The sequence below is a fragment of the Dasypus novemcinctus genome, chromosome 1 (genome assembly GCF_030445035.2).
Source record: "Dasypus novemcinctus isolate mDasNov1 chromosome 1, mDasNov1.1.hap2, whole genome shotgun sequence".
Lineage (NCBI taxonomy): Eukaryota > Metazoa > Chordata > Mammalia > Cingulata > Dasypodidae > Dasypus > Dasypus novemcinctus.
Window position 1 is genome coordinate 137725706 of NC_080673.1, and position 27943 is coordinate 137753648.

At 37.0% G+C, this 27943-nt stretch overlaps 1 protein-coding gene and 1 pseudogene across 1 annotated transcript in view; one reads left to right on the forward strand and one right to left on the reverse strand.

Annotated features, from left to right (window-relative positions):
* LOC101441951 (transmembrane protease serine 11G-like) overlaps nucleotides 1-27943 on the forward strand; it is a 71976-nt gene extending 44033 nt beyond the window's left edge. Inside the window, exons 7-10 of the mRNA XM_058303712.2 lie at nucleotides 23618-23656; nucleotides 24153-24330; nucleotides 25310-25569; nucleotides 27810-27943. Of these exons, the coding sequence (XP_058159695.2) occupies nucleotides 23618-23656; nucleotides 24153-24330; nucleotides 25310-25569; nucleotides 27810-27943 (611 nt within the window). The remainder of the gene's footprint in view (nucleotides 1-23617; nucleotides 23657-24152; nucleotides 24331-25309; nucleotides 25570-27809) is intronic.
* On the reverse strand, nucleotides 15335-19736 carry LOC139438640 (lamina-associated polypeptide 2, isoforms beta/gamma pseudogene; annotated as a pseudogene).

Below are 27943 nucleotides of genomic sequence, written 5' to 3' on the forward strand. Positions count from 1 at the left end.
TTGTGTGTTTGATAAAATTCTCCAGTGAAATCATCTTGGCCTGTAGATTTCTTTTTTCAGGAGTTGTTTAGTTGCGAATTCAATTTCTTTAATAGTTACAAGACTATTCAGGTTATCTATTTCATCCTAGTTGGGTTTTGGTAGTTTGTGGTTTTTGAGGAATTGGTCCATTTCTTCTAATTTGTCAAATATATGAGCCTGAAATTGTTCATAGTATTCCCTTATTATTCTTTAATGGCAGCAGGTTCTTTTGTGGTATCTCTGGTTTCATTCCAGATATTGGTGATTTGTGTGCTATTTTGATATTTTTTGTCAATATTACAGATTTTATCAATTTTATTATTTTTTCAAAGAGCCAGCTTTTTGTTTCATTAACATTCCCTATTGCTTTAAGTTGCATTGGTGTTTGCTCTTTATCTTTACTACACCCTTCCTTTTGCTTGTTTTGGTTTTTTTTTTTCCTGCTACCTTTTTGAGTTTCTTGAGATGGGAATTTGATTATTGATTTAAGATCATTCCTCCTTTCTAATCTAAGCATTTAGTGTTATAAATTTCTCTCTCTGTACTGCTTTTGATGCACCCCACAATCTTTTGTATGTTATGTTTCCTTTTCATTCAGTTCTATGTATTTTTTAGAGGTTAATTGCATTTTTAAAAATTGAAGTATATTGTAAAGTCTTAACTACAACATCTACAATTTAATACAGAAGAAATGCTTTGCATTCACATCATGCATACATTTAAACTAGTGGCATAAAAGACACAGTCAAAAGACCAAGTACATGTATTAAAAATAAAGATGACATTGTTTACCTGGTCCTCTTTTGCTGTTTTGGACCGCACTTTTCTTCTTAGAGAATTGACCCTATAAACATGTTAAGTCTGATTTATCTTCCCAGGTTTAAAAATTAAATGCAGCTTCTTATAATTTATAAATTATAAACAAAAGATTGAAAACAATTTGGGACACAAACTTTAAAAACAAAGTAAGACCTACTATTTCCTATAGCAGAAAGGTTAAGTAAAATATGGCCCTCTGTGGCTCATCTTAAAGAAACACTTTTACTCAGAGGGAAGCATTTCTGATCTAGGAGTAAATTTCTCACTCCCTCTGCAGGACCAGATCTTCAAGTGTTTCTGGTCTCAAATGCAAAATAAGTGAAATGTTTACAAAACATATGTAAGCTAAAAATCAGAAGAGAGCTAATTAAGATAAAAATTATTTGCTGGTCTAAATGTACATCTTCAATGTTTTCCTTTTTTAAAAGTATCATTTTTATTGTAGATGAGGTTTACAAAGTAACTTACATTTTAACATGCTTTATGTTCAATAACTAAGTTTGAAACTCGAATGAATTTTAGAATGTTACACTTCACTTAATTCTATTGAAATTTCAATTACCTACTACTTTATTTAACCAAGTTACATATATTATACATGAGGTAAGTGTCAGCTAAAAAAACCTGCAGCAAAGTTAAAGTAAACCATTTCAAGAATACACAAAACCATAATGCCCTACTCATATTCTGAGTGACAAACTTCACTAGTTAATTATTATATATCCAAGAAAAGACTAGATAATTCAAAAGAAAATACCTTTTTTGCACTTTATAATCAAATTACTTTTGGAAATACAAGACAAAAAACTTTACAAAATTTGTCTTGGTAGCCAGAGACAATGCAATAATGAATCCAAATGGAACATAAGCCAGTGTTTAAAGTTTCTAACTTCTAAATAAACACACACACTTAACTATATAAAAAATATGTTGGTACCAAATTGTTCAGGATGAATGCTTTCCTATAAACAAAGAGAACAAGTTTCCAATTATGGCCTGATAGCCAGCTAACAGCTTTGAAAAACATGTATAACCAATTAACAGTTTTCTAAAACATGGATATGTGCCCTAAAAGATCCCTGCTAAAAATCAACTGTATTTAAATGGGTCTTACTGAAGTAGGACTTTCACGATACTAGAAATTTTTTTAAAAGAGTGAGTACAATAGGGCTAAAAACAATAACATTACTATTAATAAAAATTACAGAAGAGATTATTGCTGTACTTTTCCCCATAAACACTATCAATCTTTGTTGAAATTGTGCAAACCCAAATTAATTTTCTTCTTACTGAATATCATTATGTTTCACATATCTCTAAAGTTTTTTCTTCATTTTTTATTTTTTTTAAATATACTTAGATTACACAAAATGTTACACCAAAAAATATAAGGGATTCCCATATACCTCACGCCACCCTTCCCCACATTAACATCTCTCATTAGTGTGGTACATCCATTGCAATTGATAAACACATTTGGACCATTGCCACTAAGCATGGATTATAGTTAATATTGTAGTTTACACTCTTTCCCACTAAATTCTGTAGGTTATGGTAGGATATATAATGGCCTGTATCTGTCAGTGCAATGTCATCCAGGACAATTCCAAGTCCTGAAAATGCCCCCATACTACACATGTTTTTCCCTCTCCCTGCCCTCCCAACCTCCAGTGGCCACTGCCTCCACTTCAATGACCTAAGTTCCTCCATTACTAGAATCACAAAAAGTCTGTAGTAGAATATCAGTAAGTCTACTTCAGCCCATATTTTATTCCCCAATCTTGAGAATTCTGGGATGGTGATTCTCACTTCACCTGTAATTGAGAGGGGCCTTGATACCATATGGCTGATGGATGATGGGATTCTCTTGCTCACAGTTGTAGACTCTCTTGGTTCCTTGGTTGGTGGTGGTCCATCATCTCCTACTTATTAGTTATCGTGGGTGAGTCCAATGAACTGGAGGGTAGGTGTTGCAACTCCGCTGAGGTTCAGAGGCCAGATGGCACATGGACAGCCCAAAAAATCAAGTCTTTTGCATGTATACCTACCAACTCCAGCACCAACTATAGGTTCAAAGAGAAGGGCCAGAAGAAGCCTTTGTGGAGAAGACATAGCTGCACCCAACTCTGTCACACTTGGGAGCACAAACTCCAATGTAGGGCCCACTGGTGATGCACCAAACTCCAGAGCTATCTGCTATGATTGTAGGACCTCTATGTCTTCAGAGCCCTCAGGAGCCCCACTATTTGGGGTAGTATCTACTTTGGCAGTCTATGAGATCCTGCTGAGACATGCATAAGTGTTACATTTGGGATGACCTCCCTACACACTTTGAAGTCCCTTAGCCATATAAACTCATTTGTCTTTACCTTTTCCCTCTTTTATTCAAGGTCTTTTTCTAGTTGCATTGCTCATTGGTGTTTGGTAGTAATTCCTCAGTACAGGAAGTCTCATTCCCAGGAGTCATATCCCATGCTGGGGGAAAGGTAATGCATTTATATGCTGAGTTTGGCTTAGAAAGAGGCCACATTACAGCAACGTTGAGGCTCTCAAGAGGTAACTCTTAGGCACCCTACAGCACTAGGCTAAGTTGCAATTTCAAGAGCAAAGGCTGATAAGCATAATTGTCAACATCAAGAGCCAATCAATGGACCATCCTTCTTCATTTGTTATTGCTCCTGTACTTGGAGGATTGTTGCTATTCCATTAGAGAATGTGACTGAGCTCCCCAGAATGGGAATTCAGTATTCTTTCAGTTATTGTGTGAATCTCCACCCACTGTGACAATTCCCCCTGAACATTTCAATGCATTTATGTGCCTTATATGTATGCCCAGGTGAACTTCCTCCCATGTATCCCCCATCACTGACGACCCCACACCAATGATCTTCCCCTGCCACAGTTGTAATCCTTCTGTGGTCCAAAACTTTTTCAAAAATGAAGCCAAGAATATTGCCAAATTCAATTAATAGGAAAATGAAATAATAATGAAAGATTTAAACATAAGAAATAAAATACATAATTATTTAGAAAAAATAAAATTAAAAATTGGGATATTAAAAAATAATGAAAAACATTTAAAAATTTTTTATTTTTTACATTTCATCACTGTAATATCTGTCTTCCTATATGTACAGTGACATTGTCTTCTATTTCTTGCCCAGTGTCTTACTTTTTAAAATTTTGTCATCAAAGAAGTTTTAGGTCACAGTAAAGTCACATACAGAACACAGGGAAATTCCAAATATCCAACTCCCTCCCCTTATTCCCCCCTCTCGTATCAATAACCTTGTTATATATGGATGGTACAATTGTTATAACTGATGCACAAATACTGAAACATAGCCACTAACCATGGTTAATGGTTTACATTATGGTCCACATTCTAGACTAGACCATACACTTCTATAAATTTTTGATGAAATTCAAAATGGCCTGTATCCATCATTGGAAGATCACTGGACACTTCCATTGTCCCCTAAATACCCACTCTTCCATTTACTCTATTCCTCCCTCTCCCTTCCCTCGGGACCCACAGCTGACACCAGACTTCACTCCTTGATGGACAGGATTCATGGTTACTTGCAACAACACTGACAGCTTGACACACTGGTCTGTCCTCCCATATTAGGAACTGCCCATGCTTTTGAGAGACACCCTCCCCTCTGTTTGAGAACATATTGGACCTCCCCAGGATCGGAATCCAACTCTTTTCTGCTCATTGTGTGGGTCTCCACCCATTGATACAACACACTATGACAAAATGATCACTCACACATTCTCTATAAGACTACCCAGATGTGCCCTGTCCCAAATACACCCCCTTTCAACACCCTAAACCAGTAATCCTTCTTCATATTGCCAAAAGAGCTTTCCCAACATTACAGTTTCAACCACATACTTACCAATCCCCAGTGTTCACTGGCTCCCTTCCCCAACCCTACCCCACTTCCAACCCACACTCCCCACCCTATCCCCCTGTCAAACTTGCACCACCCAACCCAATAGTTTCATTATACTACTGTCATATCCCTTCACTGCACAACTATTCACTTTCACCTCATCATATATTTGGCACATATGGGCATTGGTTCACAACCTTCCTCTCACTTTCTATTTCCTGTAAACCCATCTTCCAGACTCTAGCTCTCTGAGTCTGCTCAATTTGCTTAATTCATATCAATAAGGTCATCTAATATTTGTCCTTCAATGCCTGACTTGCTTCACTCAAGATTTATTAATGTTATCCTTTGTGTTAGTATTGTATTACTTCTTACAGCTGAGTAATATTCCATCATATGTATATACCACATTTTGTTTATCCATTCATCTGTTGATGGGCATTTGGGTTGATTCCAATTTGTGACAATAGTGAATAATGCCACAATAACTTTGGTGTGCATACACCTGTTCGTGTCCTTGTTTTCAATTCTTTCAGATATATACCCAGCAGTGGAATTACTGGATCATATGGCAGATCTCTGGTTAGTTTTTGAGGAACTACCAAACTTTCCTCCACAATGGCTGGACCATTCTACATTACCACCAGCCATGGATGAGGGTTCCCATTCATCCATATCCTCTCCAACACTTGTAGTCCTATGTTTTTTTAATGGTCACCAGTCTAATGGGTGTAAGATATCTTATTGTACTTTGATTTGCATTTCCCTAATAGCTAGTGATGTTGAGCATCTTTTCATGTGCTTTTAAGCCTTTTGTATTTCTTTTAAAGAATTGTCTGTTCATATCACTTGCCCATAGTTTAAATGGGGTGTTTGTCTTTTTATTTTCAAGATATAGGATTTCTTTAGATATGCTGGATATTAGGCTCCTATCAGATATATGGTTACCAAATATTTTCTCCCATTGTGTAGGCTGTCTAATATTTTCTCCCATTGTGTAGGCTGTCTTTTCTTTATCTTTTAATTTTAACTTTTTAATTTTTTTCTTCCCCTCCCTCTCCCCCAGTCCTGCCCTGCTGTTTTTTTTTTATCTGTATCCATTCACTGTGTATTCTTCTGAATTTATTTCTTTCTCTCTCTTTTTTTTTTTTTGTTTTTTTTTTTTGTTTTTTGTTTTTGTTTGTTTTGTTTTTTGTTTTGGATCTTCTCTCCTAGTCTTTCTCCTCTAGCATTCACCAGGATTTGATTCTGGGGACCTCTGATGTGGAGAGAGAGGTTCCCTGTCGATTGTACCACCTCAGTTCCTGGTCTCTTCACTTTGACTCTCCCCTTCATCTCTCATTTGTTGCATCTTCATCTTGCTGCATAACTCACTTGTGCAGGCACTGGCTCACTGCATGGGCAGTCAGCTTGCTGCATGGGCCCTCAGCTCACCATGTGAGTACTGGCTTGCTACATGGGTACTGGCTCACCATGTGGGCACTTATGTGGTCACTTGGCTCACCATGTGGGCACTCAGCTCATCTCACAGGCACTTGCATGGGCACTCAGCTCACCATGGGGGCACTTGGCTCTCCATGCAGGCACTTGGTTCACAGTGCAGGCACTCAGCTTGCCACATGGGCACTCGTGCAGGCACTCAGCTCACCAGACAGGCACTCAGTTCACCAGTGGGCTCTTGGCTCACCACATGGGCACTTGCATGGGCACTCAGCTCACCATGTGGGCACTGGGCTTACCACACGGGCATCCACATGGGGACCAGGCTCGCCATGCAGGCACTTGACTCACCACATGGGCACTTGGCTTACTGCATGGGCACTCGGCTCACCACACGGACCCTGGCTCACTACACAGGTATGCTTTCTCTTCTCCTTTTTCACCAGAAGGCCCCAGTGATTGAGCCTGGATCCTCCCATATGGTAGGCAGAGGTCTTATCCTTGAGCCATATTCACTTCCCTAGGCTGTCTTTTCACTTTTGTGGGAAACTCCTTTGAGGTGTAAAAGTTTTTAATTTTGAGGAGGGCCCATTTTTCTATTTTTCCTTTGCTTCTTCAGTTTTGGGTGTGATATTCCTGAAACCATTTCCTATTATAAGGTCCTGTAGATGCTTTCCTACATTATCGTCCAAGGTCTTTATGTTCTTGGCTCTTATATTTAGATCTTTGATGCATCTTGAGTTCATTTTGTATAAGGTGTGAGATGATGATCCTCTCTCATTCTTTTAGATATGGATATCCAGTTGAAGAGGCCATTCTCTCCCTGATGAGTGCGCTTCGTGGCCTTGTTGAATATCAGATGACTGTATATGCAAGGATCTATTTCAGAACTCTTGGTTTGGTTCCATTGTTCAGGATGTCTACACTTGTGCCAATACCATGCAGTTTTGACAAGAGTAATTTTGTAGTATGTTTTAAAGATAGGTAGTGTGATTCCTCCAATTCATTTTTCTTTTTCGATATGTCTTTGGCTATTCAAAACCTCTTCCACTTCCAAATAAATTTCATAGTTAATTTTTCCAATTCAGTAAAAAATGCTGTGTTGATTTTTATTGGGATTGCATTAAATCTGTAGATCAGTTTGGGTAGAATAGGCACCTTATTGATGTTTAGTCTTCCCATCCATGAACAGGGAATATTCTTCCATTTATTTGTCTTCTTTTATTTCCTTAAACAGTGTTGTGTAGTTTTCTGTGTATAAGTCATTTACATCTTGAGTTAAGTTTATTCCTAAGTATTTGATTCTTTTAATTGTTATTGTAAATGAGATTTTTTTCTAGATTTCCTCCTCAGATTGCTTATTATTGGTGTACAGAAATGCTACTGATTTTTATGAGCATTAATCTTATAACCTGTGATTTTACTGAACTCATTTATAAGCTCTAGAAGCTTTGTTGCAAATTTCTCAGAGTTTTCTCTGTTTAGGATTATGTTGTTTGCAAATAGTGAAATTTTTACTTCTTCCTTTCCAATTTGGATGCCTGTTATATCATTTTCTTTCCTCAGTGCTTGAGCAATTACTTCTAACACAATGAACACAATGTAAAATGGAAGCAGTGATAGTGGGCATCCTTGTGTTGGCCCTGATCTTAGAGAGTTGTTCTGCTAGATAAAATGCTTTGCTAATGCTTTGCTATATATATATAATAAAGAGAGAGAGAAGAGAGATCAATATAATAATTCAATTAACTCAAGCATAAGAAAGTAATACACAGGTATATATTTATTTATTTATTAAACTTCTGTTAATAATTGGAAGAATATAAAATAAGCAAAGGATTGTCTATGAACAGGGGTCCAACCTGCTGCATCATAATCCTTTGTGATATATATACTAGATATATAAGCCCACCAAACCAGGGAACATACTGACATACTTGGCCCACCTATGGCCAGAGTCCCGACTGGATGCAATATAAATATATATTGCAATAGAATATACACAGTTAGTAAAACTTTAATTGAAATAATACAAAATAAGAGAAGGATTGTCTATAAACAGGGGTCCAACTGCTATATATCCCTCATGATATACATATAAACATTCACAAGCTCACCAAAATAGGGGACACACTGACATATCTGGCTTAACCTCTGGCCAGAGTCCCAATTGGATGCAATATAAATATAGATCTGCATATCTAGTTTAATAAATCTATCCTGACAATTAGAGTGAGAAACAAAAATAACATAACCAGTCAAAAGATTGAATCAATATTAATAAGAGTCACAAAATGACAGAGAAATATAACAGTCCTATATACAAATTCACCAACATCTAGCTCATGGCTCGGAAGTCATGAATCAGCAGCCGATATCAGAATCTTGAATGAAAACAACACCTGTGCAAAGCACCCTCTCCCAGGGTGGGACTTCAACTGGCCTGGTCAGGGACTGTCCCTTTTATTGCATTCATAATCCATGAACTTAATACTATAGATGCCAACTTGTGAGCACTGTGTCAATTCCCGAGGAAGTGGCTGGCTTTCCAGGGAGGAACACAATACTCCCCAGAATGCACCCTATCTGTTCTTATTTGTTACAAAGCATTCCCCAATGTGCCCAGTATAAGTTCTTATCACTCCTCCTGAAATATTAAAAGTTCTGTCCAGTAATGCATTAGTGTGCTGATTAACAAAGCTTCCTGTATGATAATTTCGTTTTTAGGTTTGAACAATACTCACTAAACTTTTTCCCAATACAAGGGTAAATTTTTAGTGTTTCACCATTGGATATGATGTTAGCTATGGGTTTTCATATATACCCTTTATCATGTTAGGAATTTCCTTCTATTTCTATCCTTTGCAGTGTGTTTTGTCAGGAAAGGGTGCTGTATTTTGTTGAATGCTTTTCTGCATCTAAAAACATGATCATGTGATTTTTTTCTTTTGATCTGTGTATGTGGTTTTCTTATGTTGAAACGTCCAGGCATACCAGTGATGAAATCCACTTGGTCATGGTGTATAATTCATTTGACCTGTTGTTGAATATGATTAACAAATATTTTGTTGAGGATTTTAGCATCTGGGTTCAATAGAGAGATTGGTCTGTAATTTTCCTTTCTTACGTAATTTTTGTTTGACTTTGGTGTTAGTGTAATGTTGGCATCATAGAATGAGTTAGGCAACATACATTCTACTCCTATTTTTTGAAAGAGTTTAAACAGGATTGGTATTAGTTCTTTCCAGAATATTTGTCAGAATTCAACTGTGAAGCCATCTGTTCCTGGTCTCTTAGTTGGGAGTTTTTTGATAACTAATTCAATCTCATTATTTGTGATTTGTTTGTTAAGTTCCTCAATTTCTTCTTTCATCAATGTAGGCTGCTTGTGTGTTTCTAGGAATTTGTACATTTCCTATAAATTATCCTTCTTTTGGATATAATTTTTAAAAGTATCCTCTTTTGTTACTCTTTATTTCTGTGGGTCTGTGGTGATATCCCTTTCTTCATTTCTTATTTTGTGTATTTGCTTCTTCTATCTTTTTTCTTTGTTAGTCTAGCTAAGAGTTTGTCAATTGTATTGATCTTCTCAAAGAATGAGCTTTTGGTTTTGTTTATATTTTCTAGAGGTTTTTTATTTTCTATTTCATTTAGTTCTGCTCTAATCTTTATTTCCTTCTTTCTACTTCCTTTTGGGTTCATTTGTTGTTCTTTTTCTAATTTGTCTAGGTGTGCAGTTAGGTCTTTGATTTTAGCTCTTTCTTCTTTTTTGATATGTGTTTATGACTATGAATTTCCCTCTCAGTACAGCTTTTACTGCATCCCATAGGTTTTGATACATTGTGTTTTCACTTTCATTCATTTCAAGGTAGTTACTGATATCTTTTGTAATTTCCTCCTTGATCCACACTCTGTCTAAGAGTGTGTTGTTTAACTTCCATATTTTTGTGCCTAATCTGTTTTTCTGGCCCTTATTGATTTCCAGCTTCATTCCATTGTGGTTCATAGTAATTACTTTGTATAATTTCAGTCTTTCTGAATTCACTGAGAGTTGTTCTTTGGCCTAGCTTGTGGTCTCTCTTGGAGAATGATCCATGTGTACATGAGAAGAAAATATATCCCACTGTATTTGGCTGTTGTGTTCTGTATATATCTATTAGTTCCAGATCCTCTAATGTATTATTCAGTCTTTATTTCTTTATTGATTCTCTGTCAAGATGTTCTGTCTAATGGTGACATTGGTGTGTTAAAGTCCCCCAATGTAATTGTAGATATATCTATCTACCCACTTATTTTTTTCCAGTTTTTGCCTCATGTATTTTGAGGTGCCCTGGTTAGGTGCATAAATGTTTATGATTGTTCTTTCTCCTTTAAAGATTACCCCTTTTCCCTCTTTGTCTCTTAAAATAGTTTTGCATTTAAAGTCTATTTTGTCAATTTTAGTATAGCTAATTCACTTTTAGCCTTCTTGAATCCCTGGGTCTAAGATGAGTTTCTTATAGATAACATATAGACGGATCATATTTCCTTATCCATTCTGCCAGTCTTTGTCTCTTCAGTGAGTTTAATACATTAACATTCAGTGTTATTACTGTCAAGGAATTATTTACATTAGCCACATTTCTTTGGGTTTACATATGTCATATGTTGTTTTACTTCTCTTTTTGTTTTTATTTTTTCTTAGACTCTCCTCCAACTCATTCTCTTTCCTGTTTTTTCTTTCAACCTTCAGCACTCCCTTTAGCATTTATTGAAGAACAGTTTTCTTATTGGAATACTCTCTTAATTTCTGTTGATCTGTGAGTATTTTGAATTCTCTATCATTTACAAATGCCAGCTTTGCTCGATAGAGAACTCTTAGCTGGAAGTTCTTTTTCTTTCAGCAGGTTAACTATGTCATACCACTGCCTTCTTGCCTCCATGATTTTAGATGAGAGATCAGCACTTAATGTCAGTGAGCTCTCTCTTTTCCCTTGCTGCTTTCAGTATTCTCTCTGCTTTAAACACTGGACAATTTGACAAGTATTTTTTTTTAAGATTTATTTACTTATTTCTCTCCCCCTCCACCCCCACCCTGTTGTCTGCTCTCTCTGTCCATTCACTGTGTGTTCTTCTGTGTCTGCTTCTGTTATTGTCAGCAGCATGGGAATCTGTGTTTCTTTTTGTTGCGTCATCTTGAGTGTCAGCTCTCTGCATGTGCAGTGCCATTCTTGGGCAGGCTGCACTTTCTTTCACTCTGGGTGACTCTCCTTACAGGGTATACTCCTTGTGCGTGGGGCTCCCCTATGCGGGTAACACTCCTGTGTGGCACAGCACTCCTTGCACACATCAGCACTGCGCATGGGCCAGCTCCACACAGGTCAAGGAGGCCTGGGGTTTGAACCATGGACCTCCCATATGGTAGGTGGACACCCTATCCATTGGGCCAAGTCTGCTTCCCCAATTTGACAAGTATATAGCTTGGTGTAGCCTGGTGGGATTTATACTGTTTGTGGTGCACTGTGCTTCCTGGACATGTATACCCATCTCTGTCAATAGGGTTGGGAAGTTTTTAGTGATTATTTCCTCCTACACTCTTTCTGTCCCTTTCCCTTCTCTTTTCCCTCTGGAATGCCTATAATACTTTTGAGTATTTTGTGTTGTTGTCCAGACCTCTAAGTCCCTGTTAGATTTTTTTCTGTCTTTCTATCTATCTGTTCTACTCTTTGTTCAATTTCAGATGCACTCTCTTCCACATCACTAATTCTTTCCTCTGCCTGTTCAACTCTGCTGTTATATGTATGTGCTTTCAATATATTTTTTTTTAATTTTTTTAGATTTATTTATTTATTTATTTCTCTCCCCTCACCCCCACTCAGGTTGTCTGTTCTCTGTGTCTATTTGCTGCATCTTCTTCTTTGTCCACTTCTGTTGTTGTCAGCAGCTCAGGAATCTGTGTTTCTTTTTGTTGCATCATCTTGTTGTGTCAGCTCTCCATGTGTGCAGCACCATTCCTGGGCAGGCTGCACTTTCTTTCACGCTGGGCAGCTCTCCTTACAGGGCGCACTCCTTGCACACGGGGCTCCCCTATGCAGGGGACACCCCTGCATGGCATGGCACTCCTTGTATGCATCAGCACTGCACATGGGCCAGCTTCACACAGGTCAAGGAGGCCCAAGGTTTGAACCGCGGACCTCCCATGTGGTAGACAGACGCCCTAACCACTGGGCCAAGTCCACCACCTCAATGTATTCTTGATTTCTTGGATTGTGCCTTTCAGCACCATCATATCCATTATCTTTTTATGTATGTTTATAATTTCTTCATTATGTTCTTCTAGTGTCTTCTTAATATCCTTAATCTCTTCCTTCACTTCATTAAGTTGGTTCATCACATTTGTTTGGACAGCTCTGGTTAGTTATTTCATGTTCTGCATCTCCTCCTGGTTTGTCTGTTTTTTAAAAATTTATTTATTTATTTTCCCCCTTCCCTTCCTCCCGCCCTGCTGTTTTTGCTGTCTGTGTCCATTTGCTGTGTGATCTTCTGTATTTATTTCTCTTTTTGTCTTCTCTTCTCCTTTTTTCTCCTCTTGGATTCACCAGGATTTTATCCTGGGGCCCCCTGATATGGACAGAAGTTCCTTGTCAATTGCATCACCTCAGTTTGTTCATTGGTCTGGACCACGTTTTCTCTTTTCTTAGTATGTTTTATAATTTTTTGTTGATGTTTAGGCATCTCTTTATCTTTATGGGTTCATTCAGTTGATTAGTTTTGTTCTCTAATCTAGGGTTTTATTTAGTTGCTGTTTTTGTATGTGTGGTAAGTTTTCTCTTTGAAATTTTGTTCCTTTTATTTTATTTCCTTCCTGTTGTCAATGCTCCCTTGAAAGAAAAAGATTAGGGCCAGAGAAAGGGAAAGAGGTAAGAAGAGAAAAAGGGTAAAAGTAATAATAATAGTAAAAAGGAGAAGAGGAACCATATAAGACCTAGAAAAATGAATAATTAACTCATGTAAGAAGTGCAGAGGAAGAAGAATAAAAAGTGGGTACCAACAATGAAGTGAAAAAATGAATAGAGAAAAATGTCTAGAATGAACTAAAAGGCCAGAATGATAATAAAAGAGGAAAAGAGAGAAGACAAAAAGAAAAAAAGTTTAAAAAAGGAAAGAAAAGAGAATAGAGGAGATAGAAACAAAACCAAGAAAAATTAAAGACTAAACAAAGAAAGGTGGAATGTAAGAACAAAATCAGAAAGCAGAAGATAGGAAGATGAAGAAAGGAAAAGAAATAGCATAGGTAGACAAAATCGGTGTACAAAAAAAGGGGGGAAAAAGGAAGGGGGAAACACAGTAAACAAGAACAAGGCAACAGCACCTAATAAACAACAACAACAACAATGGGGGGTGAAAAAGAGGGAAACAGCACTCAAAACAAAACAAAAAATGAAAGAAAAAAAAAGAAGAACACTCAAGCAAGCAAATGAAAACTGAGGAAAAGCAGCCTTCCCTCTTACGCCCCTGAGTTGCTTCTCAGGCTACCAGTGTTCATCAATCAATTACCCTGCAGTTGCCCTCTGCAGGTTTTGATTTGGGTTTTAGCAAATAAACTAAGTTAAATGTAATAAAAGGAACCTTTTTAAATAAAAATAAGAGACTCAAGAGAATAAATAGTCTATGTGTTCCCTGCCCTGAAGTTATCAGCTGGGTGTTTGATAACCCAACAGATCACTACTCTAAGGAGAACCAAGAATGGAGCCAGAGATCTTGTATATTCCAAGTGGAGACTTCTCCACTGAGCTAAATTTTCTCACTGGGTCTGTTAGCTAGAGAGCTATCCAGTCACTTTCCCTAGGGCAGCTTTGACTCCTTGCAGTTGGGTAGATTGCTGCTGATTAGGAGCATTTCTGTCCCCATCCTCTTTCTATTCTTATTGCTTTCTCTCCCAGGGTGGCAGGGCTCAACAGCCTGTGTGAAGGGATTCCCCATCACTTCTCCTGGTCAGTTTGAGTTCCCTTCAAGAGGGACCCTGGTATCTGAATTCACCACAGAGAAACGACTCTCAACCCTCTTCTAGACCTCCCCCTTCTCCCAAGGGACCCTAAATAGGTCCTTGGAAGGCTATTAAGTGCTTCCTACTTCCCGCCTCCTTTAGGAGAGTTGGAATTTTGAAAGTTTTCAACACTGGACCAGTCAATTGCCTGACTCCACCTTCTCCCAGCCCAAGTTCCTCTCTCCCAGGTCAGCTATCTAAATCAGGCTGCTTGAGGAGATTCCCCTCTCCCCTTTTCCCAGGGCCACCTCTTGCCAGCTGGTGAGCTCCCTAAAGTTCAAAGGGGTCCAGGTAACCAAACCCACAGAAAGGAAACCCCTCTCCGCCCTTTGCCCGAACCCTCTTACTCCCAGAGAAGGTTCCCTCCTGCTCCGTGGCTGGTGAAAGGGGGTTTGCAGCTCCTGTTTGCCTTGAGAGTGGGGCTTAGCCACCGGCTGTTTCCATCCACAGAGCAAGAAACTCACGGTTTTTCCTTGGGCTTTTTATCTCTTTGTCCTGTTCCCTCCAGATTGATGCCGTGAAGACTCCTGCTCTGTGGGTCCCCAAAACAGCTCTCTCAGGCAGGATCTTGCCCCTTCCCAGCTGTTTTTTGCCGGGAAGGTGGAGAGTGTCCTCTTAAACTGACACCAGCTTGCCTCCACTCCATCCTCCCCTAAAGTTTTTAATTTAGCAGAGAACGAACCTTAAAATCTATTAATAATTCGAAGTATTTAAATGTGTAGATTCAAATTATAACATCATGTTTTGCCCCACTTGTTTTTCAAATACACAAAAACAATATACGTTTTTCTCAAAAGTGAAATAAGATACCCACATTATTTAAAAACTAATGCCCACAAAAATATTCCAAAGCTGAAGAAGGTAATTCGTATGGTACAAAGTGATCTCCCACAATCCAAAGTTCAAAATATTTAAATGAAGTCATTAATTCATCTTGTTTTCTTTTTAATGGAATACTACCTTTATCAAAGCTAAATCACATTACTCTTAGTTCTTGAGTTAACAAGTGTATAGATATGGTTTTTTATGTAGTTATTAAAAGTAGGAGACTAAGTTGAGTGTGCCAAAGAGATAGCATTCAATTGGATTTTGCAGAGTGATCAGGAAATTTAGAGAAGGGATTTCATTATTTGGTTACTATAACCTGATAGACCAAAAACAAAAACAAAGAAACTGCCACAACAAACAGCAAAACTTTTATCCATATAGAAATGGAATGTCCTTTTTCTATCTTTTCTGACTTCGCATCTGCCATGGGAACATACTTAGGAACATATTTAGATGAAGAAGATTCCTCCATCCTGAAAGCACTGAATTCTAAAGGCAGGCCTGCAGTTCCTTTGATTTGCCTGTGACAACTAGCACTAATTCCTATTGGTATAGATGCTTTCTTAAGAATATCCCTTTCTAGTCTTCTTTCCTCTGTTTTTTCTCCCACTTCAGTTCTCTTAAATGGTTTCTTTGGTGTTCTTCTGGAAATGTCTGAAAATTCAGTGACTGACAGAATAGGAGCTGCATGCTTAAAATTTCCAGTCACCCTATTGACAACTAAGGTTTAGTTGCTTGAAGCCATTATAATTTCAGCCATGGGTGTACTATGAAATTACTACACCATCTATATGAAAATTTTCTGAAGTTTTCACCCTTGTCTTTGGAGTTCTTCTTCACCCTCTTGTAAATTCCTAGTTACTGCCTGCGGAAGTCACCTTTTAAAGAGCCACTAGCCCATTCAGTCTCAGTCATTCCAGTTTGAAAATAGTTCTGATTGTGTTCAAATCTTCTTGCTTGAATATTAGTGGTGTCTTTGCTCTGCCCCTTCGTGGTTCTCTCTTCTCGAGACTGAGCTCTACTTTAGAGTCTTCTTCATTGTCACTGTATCTTCAGTCAGTATTCCCATTCTGCCTTGTCCTTTCTGCTAAGAAGAAACTGCTGTCAGAGGTGTAGATAATCTTAATTCCGTTCCTTGTCCTTTCAATTCCAGCAGGTTTTTCTCATAGTTTCCTGGTTGTTCCTACAGCAGGCCCAGGTTTCACTCCTTATTTCACAAATTGATACAGAAGATCTTCATTAGTGAGCTCTGTTACATCTAGATCATCTTTGTCTTCTAATCTGGGTTCATAAGTGGTGTGTGTGTGTGTGTGTGTGTGTGTGTGTGTGTGTGTGTGTGTGTGTGTGTGTCTTTTGCATGCGGCCCCTTGTGGTTGGCGCTGGTGGCAAACCGTGGCAGGTTGGGGTCCTGCAGAGCTGCAGGCTGAGTTGCAGATCTTTGCCCTGCTTCCGGGCTCTGCCGGTACTTTGTTGATGGTCAACTCACTCTTCAGCTCCTCTTTCCTCAGAGCCAGCATCTCCGTGGCCAATCCCCTTCCCCGCAGCCTTCGCACCCCGCTCTTGCCAGCGCTCTCTTTCCTTGCGGGGGTCGCGCTGCTGCCTCCGAGCCTCTCTCCTGCCGTCCCGGAGGAGCCTGGCGAAGCAAAACAAAAAGTCGCAGACAGAAAGCAAAGCAAAAACCGGGTACAAAAGCCCTTAGAGCAGAACTATGAACCAAGTGAGACCAAGATAGAACCCCGCACCAACCCCCAGTTCTATGTGTTTTTTTGTTTCCCTTCAGATTTCCTCTCTGACTCATGGACTATTTAGTAGTTGCTGTTTAATTTCCAAGGGGTCAGAGATTTTCCTGTCTTTCAGTTATTGGTTTCTGATTTGATTTCGTTATGTACAGAAAACATAATCTTGATGTTTTCAATTCTTTTAAATGTGTTAAAGTTTGTTTTATGACACAGGACTTGCTCTATCTTCGTGACTATTCCATGGGGTGAAAAGTGCTTTTATTCTGCTGTTTTTAGCTGGAGCGGTCCATGAATCTCAATTATACCCTGTTGGTTTATGGTGTTGCTTGGTTCTAAACTCTTGCTGATTTTCTGTCTTTTAGTTCTATCATTTGTCGAAAGTGGGGTGCTGAAGTTCTCAACTGTTTCTGTGAATTTGTCTGTTTCTCCTTTCAGCACTATCAGTTTTTGCTTCATGTATTTTGAAGCTCTATGGTTTGGTGTATACACATTTTAAATTGCTGTATCTTCTTAGAGGGTTCATCCTTTTATCATCATGCCTTTTTTTCCTTAGTAATTTTCTTTGGTCTCAAGTTTGTTTTATCTGATATTACTATAGCTACTCCTTCTTTATCCATGTTTGCATAATGTATCTTTTTCTGTCCTTTTACTTTCAACCTACATATGTCACTATGCTTGAAATGAGCTTCTTCTAGATAGCATATATTTGGGTTGTGCTTTTTACCCATGCTACTTACTGTCTTTTAATTATATTTAGACCATTTGCATATTAAAGTAACTACTCTTGTAATAAGATGACTTATGTTCCATTTTATTGTTTTCTATTTGTTCTTTGTCTTGTTCCTCTGTTTCTTTTTTCTAATCTTTCTGAGGTAAACAGTTTTTAGAATTTAATTTTTATTAATTCAAAATGTGAGTTAATTCTTTTATGTAGCTTTCTTAGTGGTTATTCTAGGTTTTGCCACATGCATCTGTTAACATCACAGTTTACTAGTATCAATGTAGAACTCTTACCTGGATTTAGGTCTATTTACCCTCCCCACATTTTAAGTATACATTTCTTCAGTATTTCCTTTACATACATTTTACACCACATTTGATGGTATTTTATCCTTTGCTACAACCACAAACTATGTTTAAAGAAATTAATGATGTAAAAGTCTACTATGTTCATTCCTAATTTTACCCATTCTATTGTCCTTTTTTTTTTCCTTTCTCAAGGTCCCAGAATTCTTCTATTATTATTTTCTTTTTGTTTGGAAGCATTCTTTAGCCATTATTTAAGAGTAGGTCTGGGAAACGGACTTTGGCCCAGTGGTTAGGGCGTCCGTCTACCACATGGGAGGTCCGCAGTTCAAACCCCCGGCCTCCCTGACCCGTGTGGAGCTGGCCATGCACAGCGCTGATGCGCGCAAGGAGTGCCGTGCCACGCAAGGGTGTCCCCCGCTTGGGGGAGCCCCACGCGCAAGGAGTGCGCCCGTGAGGAAAGCCGCCCAGCGTGAAAAGAAAGAGCAGCCTGCCCAGGAATGGCGCCGCCCACACTTCCCGTGCTGCTGACGACAACAGAAGGGGACAAAGAAACAAGACGCAGCAAATAGACACCAAGAACAGACAACCAGGGGAGGGGGGGAAATTAAATAAATAAATAAATCTTTAAAAAAAAAAAAAAAAAGAAAAAAGAGTAGGTCTGCTATAAACAAATCTCTCAGTTTTTTGTCATCTGAGGATTTTCCCTTCATTCCTGAAGTATTGTTTCACCAAACAGAGGATTCAAGATTGACAGTTCTTTTCTTTCAGCACTTGAAAAAGTTATGCCACTTCCTTTAGACCTATATGGTTTCATATGAAAGAATTGCTGTTATTTGAATTGGTGTCCCTTTATCAGTAATTTATATTTTCTTTCTGATTGATTTTAAGACTCTTTCTTTGTCTTTAATTTTAATAGTTTAGTTATAATTGATATTGACGTAGATTTCTTTGGGTTTATCCTTTTTGGGGTTCTCTCAGTTTCTTGAATCTGTAAGCTTGTGTCTTTTCCCAAATTTAGGGATTTTTCAGACAGTCCATTTCAGAACGTTTTCATTACTCCAAAAGGAAAAATCTAATACCCCCTTATACTCCATCCTTTATTGACCCTTAGCATTGATATAGTAGCTTCTTTGTAATTTCTGTAAAAATATATCAATAACTATAGTTTATGCTTACATTAGTTATATTTTCCCATGTATTGCCATGTTTTTAACACCTTGTAAGAAAGGAACATTCTTGTATTTGTACTATTAACCACAGTCACCACCCACCACCAGAATCACTATGTTATACAGTCCCTAGATTAACCTCTAGCTTTCTTTCTATTGATATTAACCTCCCCTGACTAACCCTTTCAATCACAATCACATCTATGGATTAGCAGTGCTGATTATGCTCACTATAATATGTTACCATCAACTCTAACGATTTCCCCATGTTTATAATCCCCCTTATTAAACATTCTACATACATTCAGCATCATTCTCAATGCACATTCTATATCCTAGTAAACTATATTCTAGAATTTAACTCCATGACTTTATTCATCATATTTAGTTCATGTCAGTGAGACCATATAATATTTGTCTTTTGTGGCTGGCTTATTTCATTCAAAATAATGTCCTCAAGTTTCATCAGTGTTGTTATACACTTCCCAAGTTCATTTTTTCTTATAGCTGAATATTATTCCATCATGTATATGTACTGTATTTTGTTTATCCTTTCATTGGTTAATGGTCACTTGGGTTATTTCCATCTTTTAGCAATTGTGAACAATGCCAATATGAACATTAGTGTGCAAATATCTGTTCACATACTTGCTTTCAGTTCTTTTGAATAAATTCCTAGTAGCCGGAATGCTGGATCATATTGTGGTTCTATATTTAGCTTCCTGAGGAACTGTCCAACTGTCCTCCACAAAAGCTGCACCATTTTACATTCCCACCAACAGTGAAGAGTGTTCTCATTTCTCCACATCTTCTCTAGCACTTGTGGTTTTCTGCCTTTATAATAGTATTCTGTAAGGCATGAAATGATATCTCATAGTTTTGACCTGCATTTCCCTAATAGTTAGTGATGTTGAAGGTCTTTTCATGTGCTTTTGGCCATTTGATTTTTTCTTTGGAAAATTTTTTTTCACATCTTTTGCCCATTTTTTAATTAGATAGCTTGTATTTTTATCACTGAGTTGTATGATCTCTTTAACATGATATCAAACCCTTATGAATATCTATCTGGTTTCCAAATATTTTCTCCAATTGAGTAGGCTTCCTTTTGACTTTCTTGACAAAACTTTTGAAGAATAAAAGTGTTTAATTTGGGGAAAGTTCCACTTATCTTTTTTTTTTTCATTGTTGGTGCTTTGGGTGTAAGGTTTAAGAAACCACCAACCTACCACAAGATCTGGACTGTGTTTCCCTACATTTTCTCTAAATACTTTTTCAGTCCCACACTCTCTTTTCCTCTATTGCTGGGACTCTGGTGATATGAATGTTAGATCTTCTGTTATTATCCTACAGTCCTTTGAGGCTCTGATCACTCTTTTCCATTCTATTTTCCCTATGTTGTGTAGATTGAGTAAATTCCATTGATTAGTCTTCAAGTTCACTGATTCCATCCACAATCATCTCCATCCTACTATTAAACCATCCAGTGAGTTTCTTTATTTTCTTATTATATTTTGATGATGGACAAGTCCCATCTCCAAAAGCAAGGAGTATCTACAACTGCAAACAACAGTTCCTTCCATCTGCACCTTAATATTTAAGCCCCCTCTCTTACTGAAGCAGTCAGAGTGGACATCATCCCAAATTCCTCAAGATTGAGGAACGAACAAATATAAGAGGCTGAATCTATGAATGTAGATTTATTGCTATTGGAGTTATTATCATGTTAACAGAATAATTTGTGACATTGATATAAAAATAGTTGTTATGAGAGGTCAAAGGAGAGGGAGAGGGATGAGTAGGTAGAACACAGGACATTTTTAGGGCATTGGAATTGTTCTGTATGATACTGCAGTGATGGATACATGGCATGATACATTTGTCAAAGCCTATAAAACTGTGCAGCACCAAGTGTAACCCATATGCTATAGACCTTGATTAGTAGCAATACTTCAATATTGGTTCATCAATTGTAACAAACATACCACACTAATACAAAATGTGAATAATAGGGGAAAATGTTTATGTGTTTGGGGGAGGGGGTATGGGAATTCCCTATACTTTGATGTTACTTTTCTGTAATCCAAAACTTCTCTAAAAATGAAATTTATTATGAATTGTTTTAAAAAGTAAGTTTAAAACAAGTTCCAAGGGTAAGAGGGGAAATGAGGAAGAATGGGGAGTTAATACATTTCTTTTTGGGGTACTGGAAGAATTCTGGTAATGGATAGTGGTGGCTGTAGCACAATATTGTTAATGAGAGTAATACCACTGAATTGTCTGTTTGAGAGCAGTTGAGATGGGAATTTTCATGTTGTATATATCTTCCCACAATTAAAAAAAGAAAGAAGAAAGAGACCATAAAACCAAATGCAATACATGATACTGGACTGGATCCAATGATGGAGGAGAAACTCCTCAAAATGACATTATTAGGACCATGTAAAAAATGAGAATATAAGAATGAAAGCCTTATATCAATGCAAAATTTCTCATTCTTAGCAAATACATATGGATGTATTAAGTATTCAAGGAAAATGAAAACTTACTCTCCAATGTTATAACATAGATGGCTGGATAGCTAGCTAGATTGATAGATAGAGAGATAGATAGATCAAGACAGAGAGAGAGAGATAAAATGAGATGGCAAATGTGACAAAATATTTAACGTTGTGGTACGGGTACTTGGGTCAGAGTTACGTTGGAGTTCTCTATGGGTTTTGTATTATTTTTACGTCTGTCCTGTTCATTTGAAATTATTTGAAAATAAGATTATATATAAAAAAGAACTATTTGAATCATGTCCTTAATATAATTGCCTCATAATACTATTGTGAGGATATAATAAATAAATAATGCAAAGTCTTTAACATGGTCTGTGGTACCCAGGACTCCCATTATTGTTCACTCATTGATTCAACAAATTATTTATTGAGAACATATTTGAGGTCTCTATCCCATTAGAAATTATAGTCCAGTAAAATATATGAGAAAGATAATGATCTAGTAAACATACAAATAAATGAAATATCAAATAATATTTACTCCATGAAGAGAACAGAATGTGGGAAATTACTTTTATTTTTTTTACACTTTTTTATTAAAGTTAATAGATCACAAAGAACATTACATTAAAAAACATTTAGAAAACATAAAAAACATAAGAGGTTCCCATATACCCCACTCCCCACCCCCACCCCATCATTTTTGTAAATTGTATTTTTTTGAAGATATATACATCACCAAAAAAAGTTACATTTAAAAATATAAGAGGTTCCCGTATACACCCCACCCCCCCACCCCACTCCTCCCACACCAACAACCTCCTGCATCATTGTGGCACACTCATCACACTTGGTGAACACATTTTGGAGCACTGCTGCACCACATATATAATAGTGTACCCTGTAGTTCACACTCTCCCCCAGTACATTCAATAGGTTAAGGCAGGATATATGAAGTCCAGTATCTGACCCTGCAATATCATTTAGGACAACTCAAAGTCCCAAAAATGCCCCCACATCACATCTCTTCTTCCCTCTCCGTGCACTCAGCAACTACTGTGTTACTTTCTGGGAGATTACTTTTAGATTCAGTTGTCACAGTAGTCCTCTCTGAGGAGAGGATGTTTAAGTCGAGGTTTGAATGACAATGGGAACCAGCCATACACAGCATTCTTGGCAGTGTGGTCTGGTAAATCTAAGACTACAAGCAGTAATACCTTGGCACATTCAAGGAACAGGAAAGCCAGGATGTCCATCAAGTAATGGGTACAAGCAAAGAGTAGTTTAAAATGATATCAAGGGCATAAATAGGACCAGGTCATGCAGCCCAGGTGGGAAGAAATGATTTATTCTCAAGGCCAGGGAAGTCATTAGAGGATTGTTATAACTGGTGGAACTGAACTCTAAGATATATAATCTAATAAACTTCCTAAGAATAGTTCCCTGCAGACAAATTCAATAATCCTCCTTAGATTCTGACTTAAATTAAAGAAGCATTCATTTACAGGCTCATCAAAACTCCACACTAGCTTTCATCTTAACAAAATACGTGTCTGAATTGATCAGTATACTATCTGACATAAGGGACAATTTAAATAATTTCAGGGAATAGTCACTAATTATGAAGACAGACTAATAGAGTAACATGTTTTGAGAATTTGTTAATATATTGGTGGCCTTTATACAAGGAGTTTCTATGGTCTAAGCCTAGATGCTATGCTTCTAAGATGACTGCAAAGTCTTTATCATAACACCACTGTGAGAATGAGAATGGAAAGAAATTTTGCCAAATATGAAATTGTCTATTTATAAAACTGGTCCCGGATCCTCTTCTGGTTTAATTTATATCTCAACAAATTGGCATGACATTTCATTAACTAGATGCAGTTCTCCTTCATGGCAAACAATATCCTTCTATGTGCCAATGTTTTTATGTCTATGGACCAGAAATTTGCTTGAGTTCACATTCTGTCAGGAATAATTGTTTAATTCATATCTAGGTCTCACCTTTTTGTAGAATTTCATTCTATTGCCTTTAAATTAAGATTTTCCTGGATAATGTATCCTCCCAACTAGAAGCATTCATATCAGGTGGGCATAGTATTTTAATTTAAAATTGTTCCCTTGCTTTTGTTTTTTCTAGGTGTGAATAAAGCACAAGCAGAACACATTCTGAACAGCTGTAAGTTCAAGAAATCACTGGGATGCTTATAAATCAACGAATAAAACTCAACACATGCAATTTAGTCTTTTTCTAATCCCACATTTAATATTTCCCCAAAGTACATAATATCTCTGAATATGTAAGTGATGTAATACTTCTCAAGGCAAAAAAGTTACTAATAATTGGCAATGTTTATGTGGACTTCTTGGAAATACTTGCTCTTCTGCAAGTCACTGATATAAACTGCTCCACATAAGAAATATGACCCAGAGAAATAGGAAATACCAGATTTTAAAAGGAAATCACAATAAATGCACCAGGGAGTATGTTAAATAGTCTTTTTAATAAAAAAAAATTAACCCTTTTTCAATGTAAAGAATCATTTTATCTAACTTAATTTCAAATAATTTTATAAGGCAAAGTATACCTGCAAATGCTTCCTTCCCTATGTGCCAAGCATACCTACAAATGCTTACAATTCTCTTAAAATAACCATCTTATCCTATTCTGGCAGGTTGTGGTATAGGGAAAGAGTCCCCACTCTCTTCCATGGACAGAATTGCTGATGGTGATGTTGCAAGGAAAGCTGCTTGGCCGTGGCAAGCCAGCCTACAGATAGATGGCATCCATTTCTGTGGCGCATCTTTGATCAGTGATGAGTGGCTCTTGACTGCTGCTCACTGTTTTGACACGTGAGTCTTCCTTCTGACCAGCAGGATCACTAACTGCACCTCTTCTTTTCACCTTCATATCCTACCATTCTTATCCCTTTTTCATTTCTTTCATGAATATCTTAGGTCTCCCAATGGCACCCATGATTTCCCAGCAGACTTAGGAAGAAGTGACAATTATTGAAGAAGAGTAGAAAAATTCGAGTATCTTCATTTCAAACTAGTAATACATTCCCCAGTCATCTCAATTTTAATTGAGAACAGTCACTACTTTCAAAATGTAAACATGCTCACCAGTTTTCCTAAGATATATTGTGGATTTTTTCACTCTGCTAATATTTCCCAATCCATAAAACTTATGATTATCCAACATGAATACTTTTGGTGCTATGCTTCTTTGAGGGGCATGTGTTTTAAAGATTTAGCACATGAGCATTTAGAAATATTAAAAAGATGCAGTAACTAATGAGATTCATATAAAAGGAAAAATATTCTGGATAAAATGCTTAGTATAGAGAAAACAATATATAAAGTATAACTCCAATGTTATCTATTATATATTCTATCTCTCTATCTACCTATCTACTTACCTATCTACATAACTGTGTGTATACCTTTATATAACTTTTTATGGGTATGAGCATATATGTGTATCTGTGTGTCTATATGAGGGTACACGGTTAATTTTTATTTATTTATATTGCTACCCACTAGTCTGTATTACTTTTATAATTAATTATATATTGTTTATTTATTTAATTATAACCCCTCTTCCCAGAAGAGTAATTTAAACTACCTTAGAAAGGGGATTTGTTATCAGCTTGATGAAAGCAAAGCGGTCCTAGGGCAGAGGTATCAAATAAGAAGGTGGGAGGATCCCAATCGACAATCAAGGCCAAAAATTTGGCCTTCTTGTATCCTTATGTCCCATCCTCATCCAGAGTCCCAGGCAACTTCAGTCAAAAATGAACCAATTGTGACTTTTCTAATTTGTGATCAGTTACAAAAACCCCAGACTATGGACAGCTAGTTTCGGAACGACCCTAAACCCTCCACTGATGAGAACACAGGTACAGTCAATTATTGTACACGAAAACTATGCTGCCCATAAGCATGATGATGACATTGCCGTGCTGAAGCTTGCGACCCCCGTCAGATTTTCTGATGACGTGCACCGAGTCTGTCTTCCAGATGTTACTTTTGAAGTCTTGCCTAAGAGTAAAGTGTTTGTCACTGGATGGGGAGCATTGAAAGCAAATGGTAAGTATCTCAGCCAAATAACCAAGCAAAACACAGGAAACTCATCCTCCATTTGAATGGAGATATTAAATAAGACAATATTAAAATGATACATAGAATAAGAAATAAAATTGAGACATTTCATGACACATGTGTCTAAAACAACAAGCAAAAGTCCCAGATATGGTGAATTATGAAAACTTTGTACTATTACAGTGTCTATGTTTATTGTATTTTTATGGACTATTTTGAAAACTTGTTATAACTTCTTGACAATATCCTTTTCTTTCGTTGCTCTCTTTCATATGTAGAGAGCCTGCTATTGCTGCATGATTTATAAAGTGTTTTATTTGTGAGCGATAGTAATAAGATTCCATAAGGTATTAAAGCAACTAAAAAGAAACATCTATAATTGAACAATCTGAATGGATTATTCCTTACCTTACATAAACTATGAAATGGGGTACCTCTGATCTATGGAGTGTATCTTTACCCTGATACTTTATTTATTTGACAAGTAAGATATTTACCACATTTAACAATACACAATAAACTATAAAGATGGACCTTTAGTTCCTGAGTCTCCAATTCCTTCTCTAAGGATGTTTCTTGATTGGATTATTTACATATGGATTCTGTCTTTGGATGGCTGTTTGTGGTTCATGCCCTAAATGTGAAGTCAAGTCTTTTATCTACTTACTCAAGTATAGTTTTAATCTACTGAGTCTTCATCCACAGAAGTCATTGCCTCCCTCCAATATACACTGCAAAATTCTGATGTTGGGTCCAGATTGCAGCATTGTTGACATAATCTGACTACTTTTTTCCTCATGTCTGTGGGGGAGATGATCTAAAGACAAGATGATGCATATGAGGGGAAAAGGGGAATGAAATCCTTTGCAACTTGAAAAGCTAGTCCCTACTTGGACTGGAGACAGAAATAATCTCCCACTTTGGTAGTGCCTTAACATTTCTTCTACAACGTAAATAAACTTAACATGGTCTCCTCCCAGAATATTAGTTAAAGAGTGGTTTAGGGCTTCATCATCAATCAATGCTTGATAGTGTGCAGATTACTGTGCATTGAGCTATCAACTCTAACAACTTGCAGAACTTTCAGAAATAATATTATGAATTTTCAAGGCATGAGATTAAGGTTAAATATTAGACACTTGACTACAGTTTTTTTCCTGTGTTTTGAAATTGAGACAGGGAGAAGATACTCACGTTTCTCTTCTTCCACTTGCCAAGATTTATCTAATCATATCAAAAGAGAAACTTTCTATTCCCTGAACATTTTCTGCTCCGAATAGTTGGTATATAAAATAGCTTGCTATATCATTAAGTAGTTGAATTGACTTTTTATTTTTGATATTAAAGAATTATAAGTATTTGAAATTTAGAACTAAGCATCCTAGACCACCAATTACTTAAAATAAAGATAGGCACACAGAAATAATAAGTATGTGGAATAAAATTGATTAAAGCCTGGGAATGCCTAAAATTTTAAAATACTGATTACAGACAGCAGAATAGATATTATTTACTATTGCTGAGATGCCTACACAAATAATTTAGATTTTTAAAAATATGTATAAAGAGCAGATGGTGAAAAGATTCTCTCACTGGAATCAGTTAAAACAGAAACAGAGATGGAGAAAAGAAAAAATGGTCATTTGGTGACCCTTCTATTCTTAAAAATGGTGATTGAGGAACAGAAATTCACAAGACTCTAGGTAATCTTTCATGAATATAAGGAGGTTGGACTTCATTTTTTAGTAAGATGATTAATTCTAAGTAAGTGAATTTGTCTGTTTTAACCCAGAAAATTAGATTTCTGTACAGTGATGACAGCATCCCTAGAACCCTAGTTCTCCTCTTTCACACACATTGAAAAGAAGCTTTCAGGCTTTAAACATCAACGGATTCACATGAGTTTTAAATATATAATTTTAATCTCTAGAACTCACTCTAATAGATTCTATTTAATTAGAACTGAATATGGAGCAAGACACAGTAATAATTAGTTAAATTCATTGTTTTTTTAACCTTCACAATAAACATGTGAGATAGGTACTATTTTTTCTCCTAACAGGTGAGCAAAACAATGCTTAATGAGATTAAGCAATTTGCCCAAGGACACCTAGCTCATAAATTTGGCAAAGTGCTCAAACTCACATCCACTGCTTCCATGACCAGGGCCTTAAAAATAAAACTGGCCTGATTTCATTATTTAAAATTTCCCTTTCTTATTTTTCCAGTTGTCTTTGAATCTTTTTTAGTTTCCTTGGGTGCTCAAACAAATACCATGCAGTGGGTTGGCTTAAACAATGAGAATTTAATGGTTCACAGTTTTGAGGCTAAGAAGCATGCAAATGAAGGCATCATCAGGTGA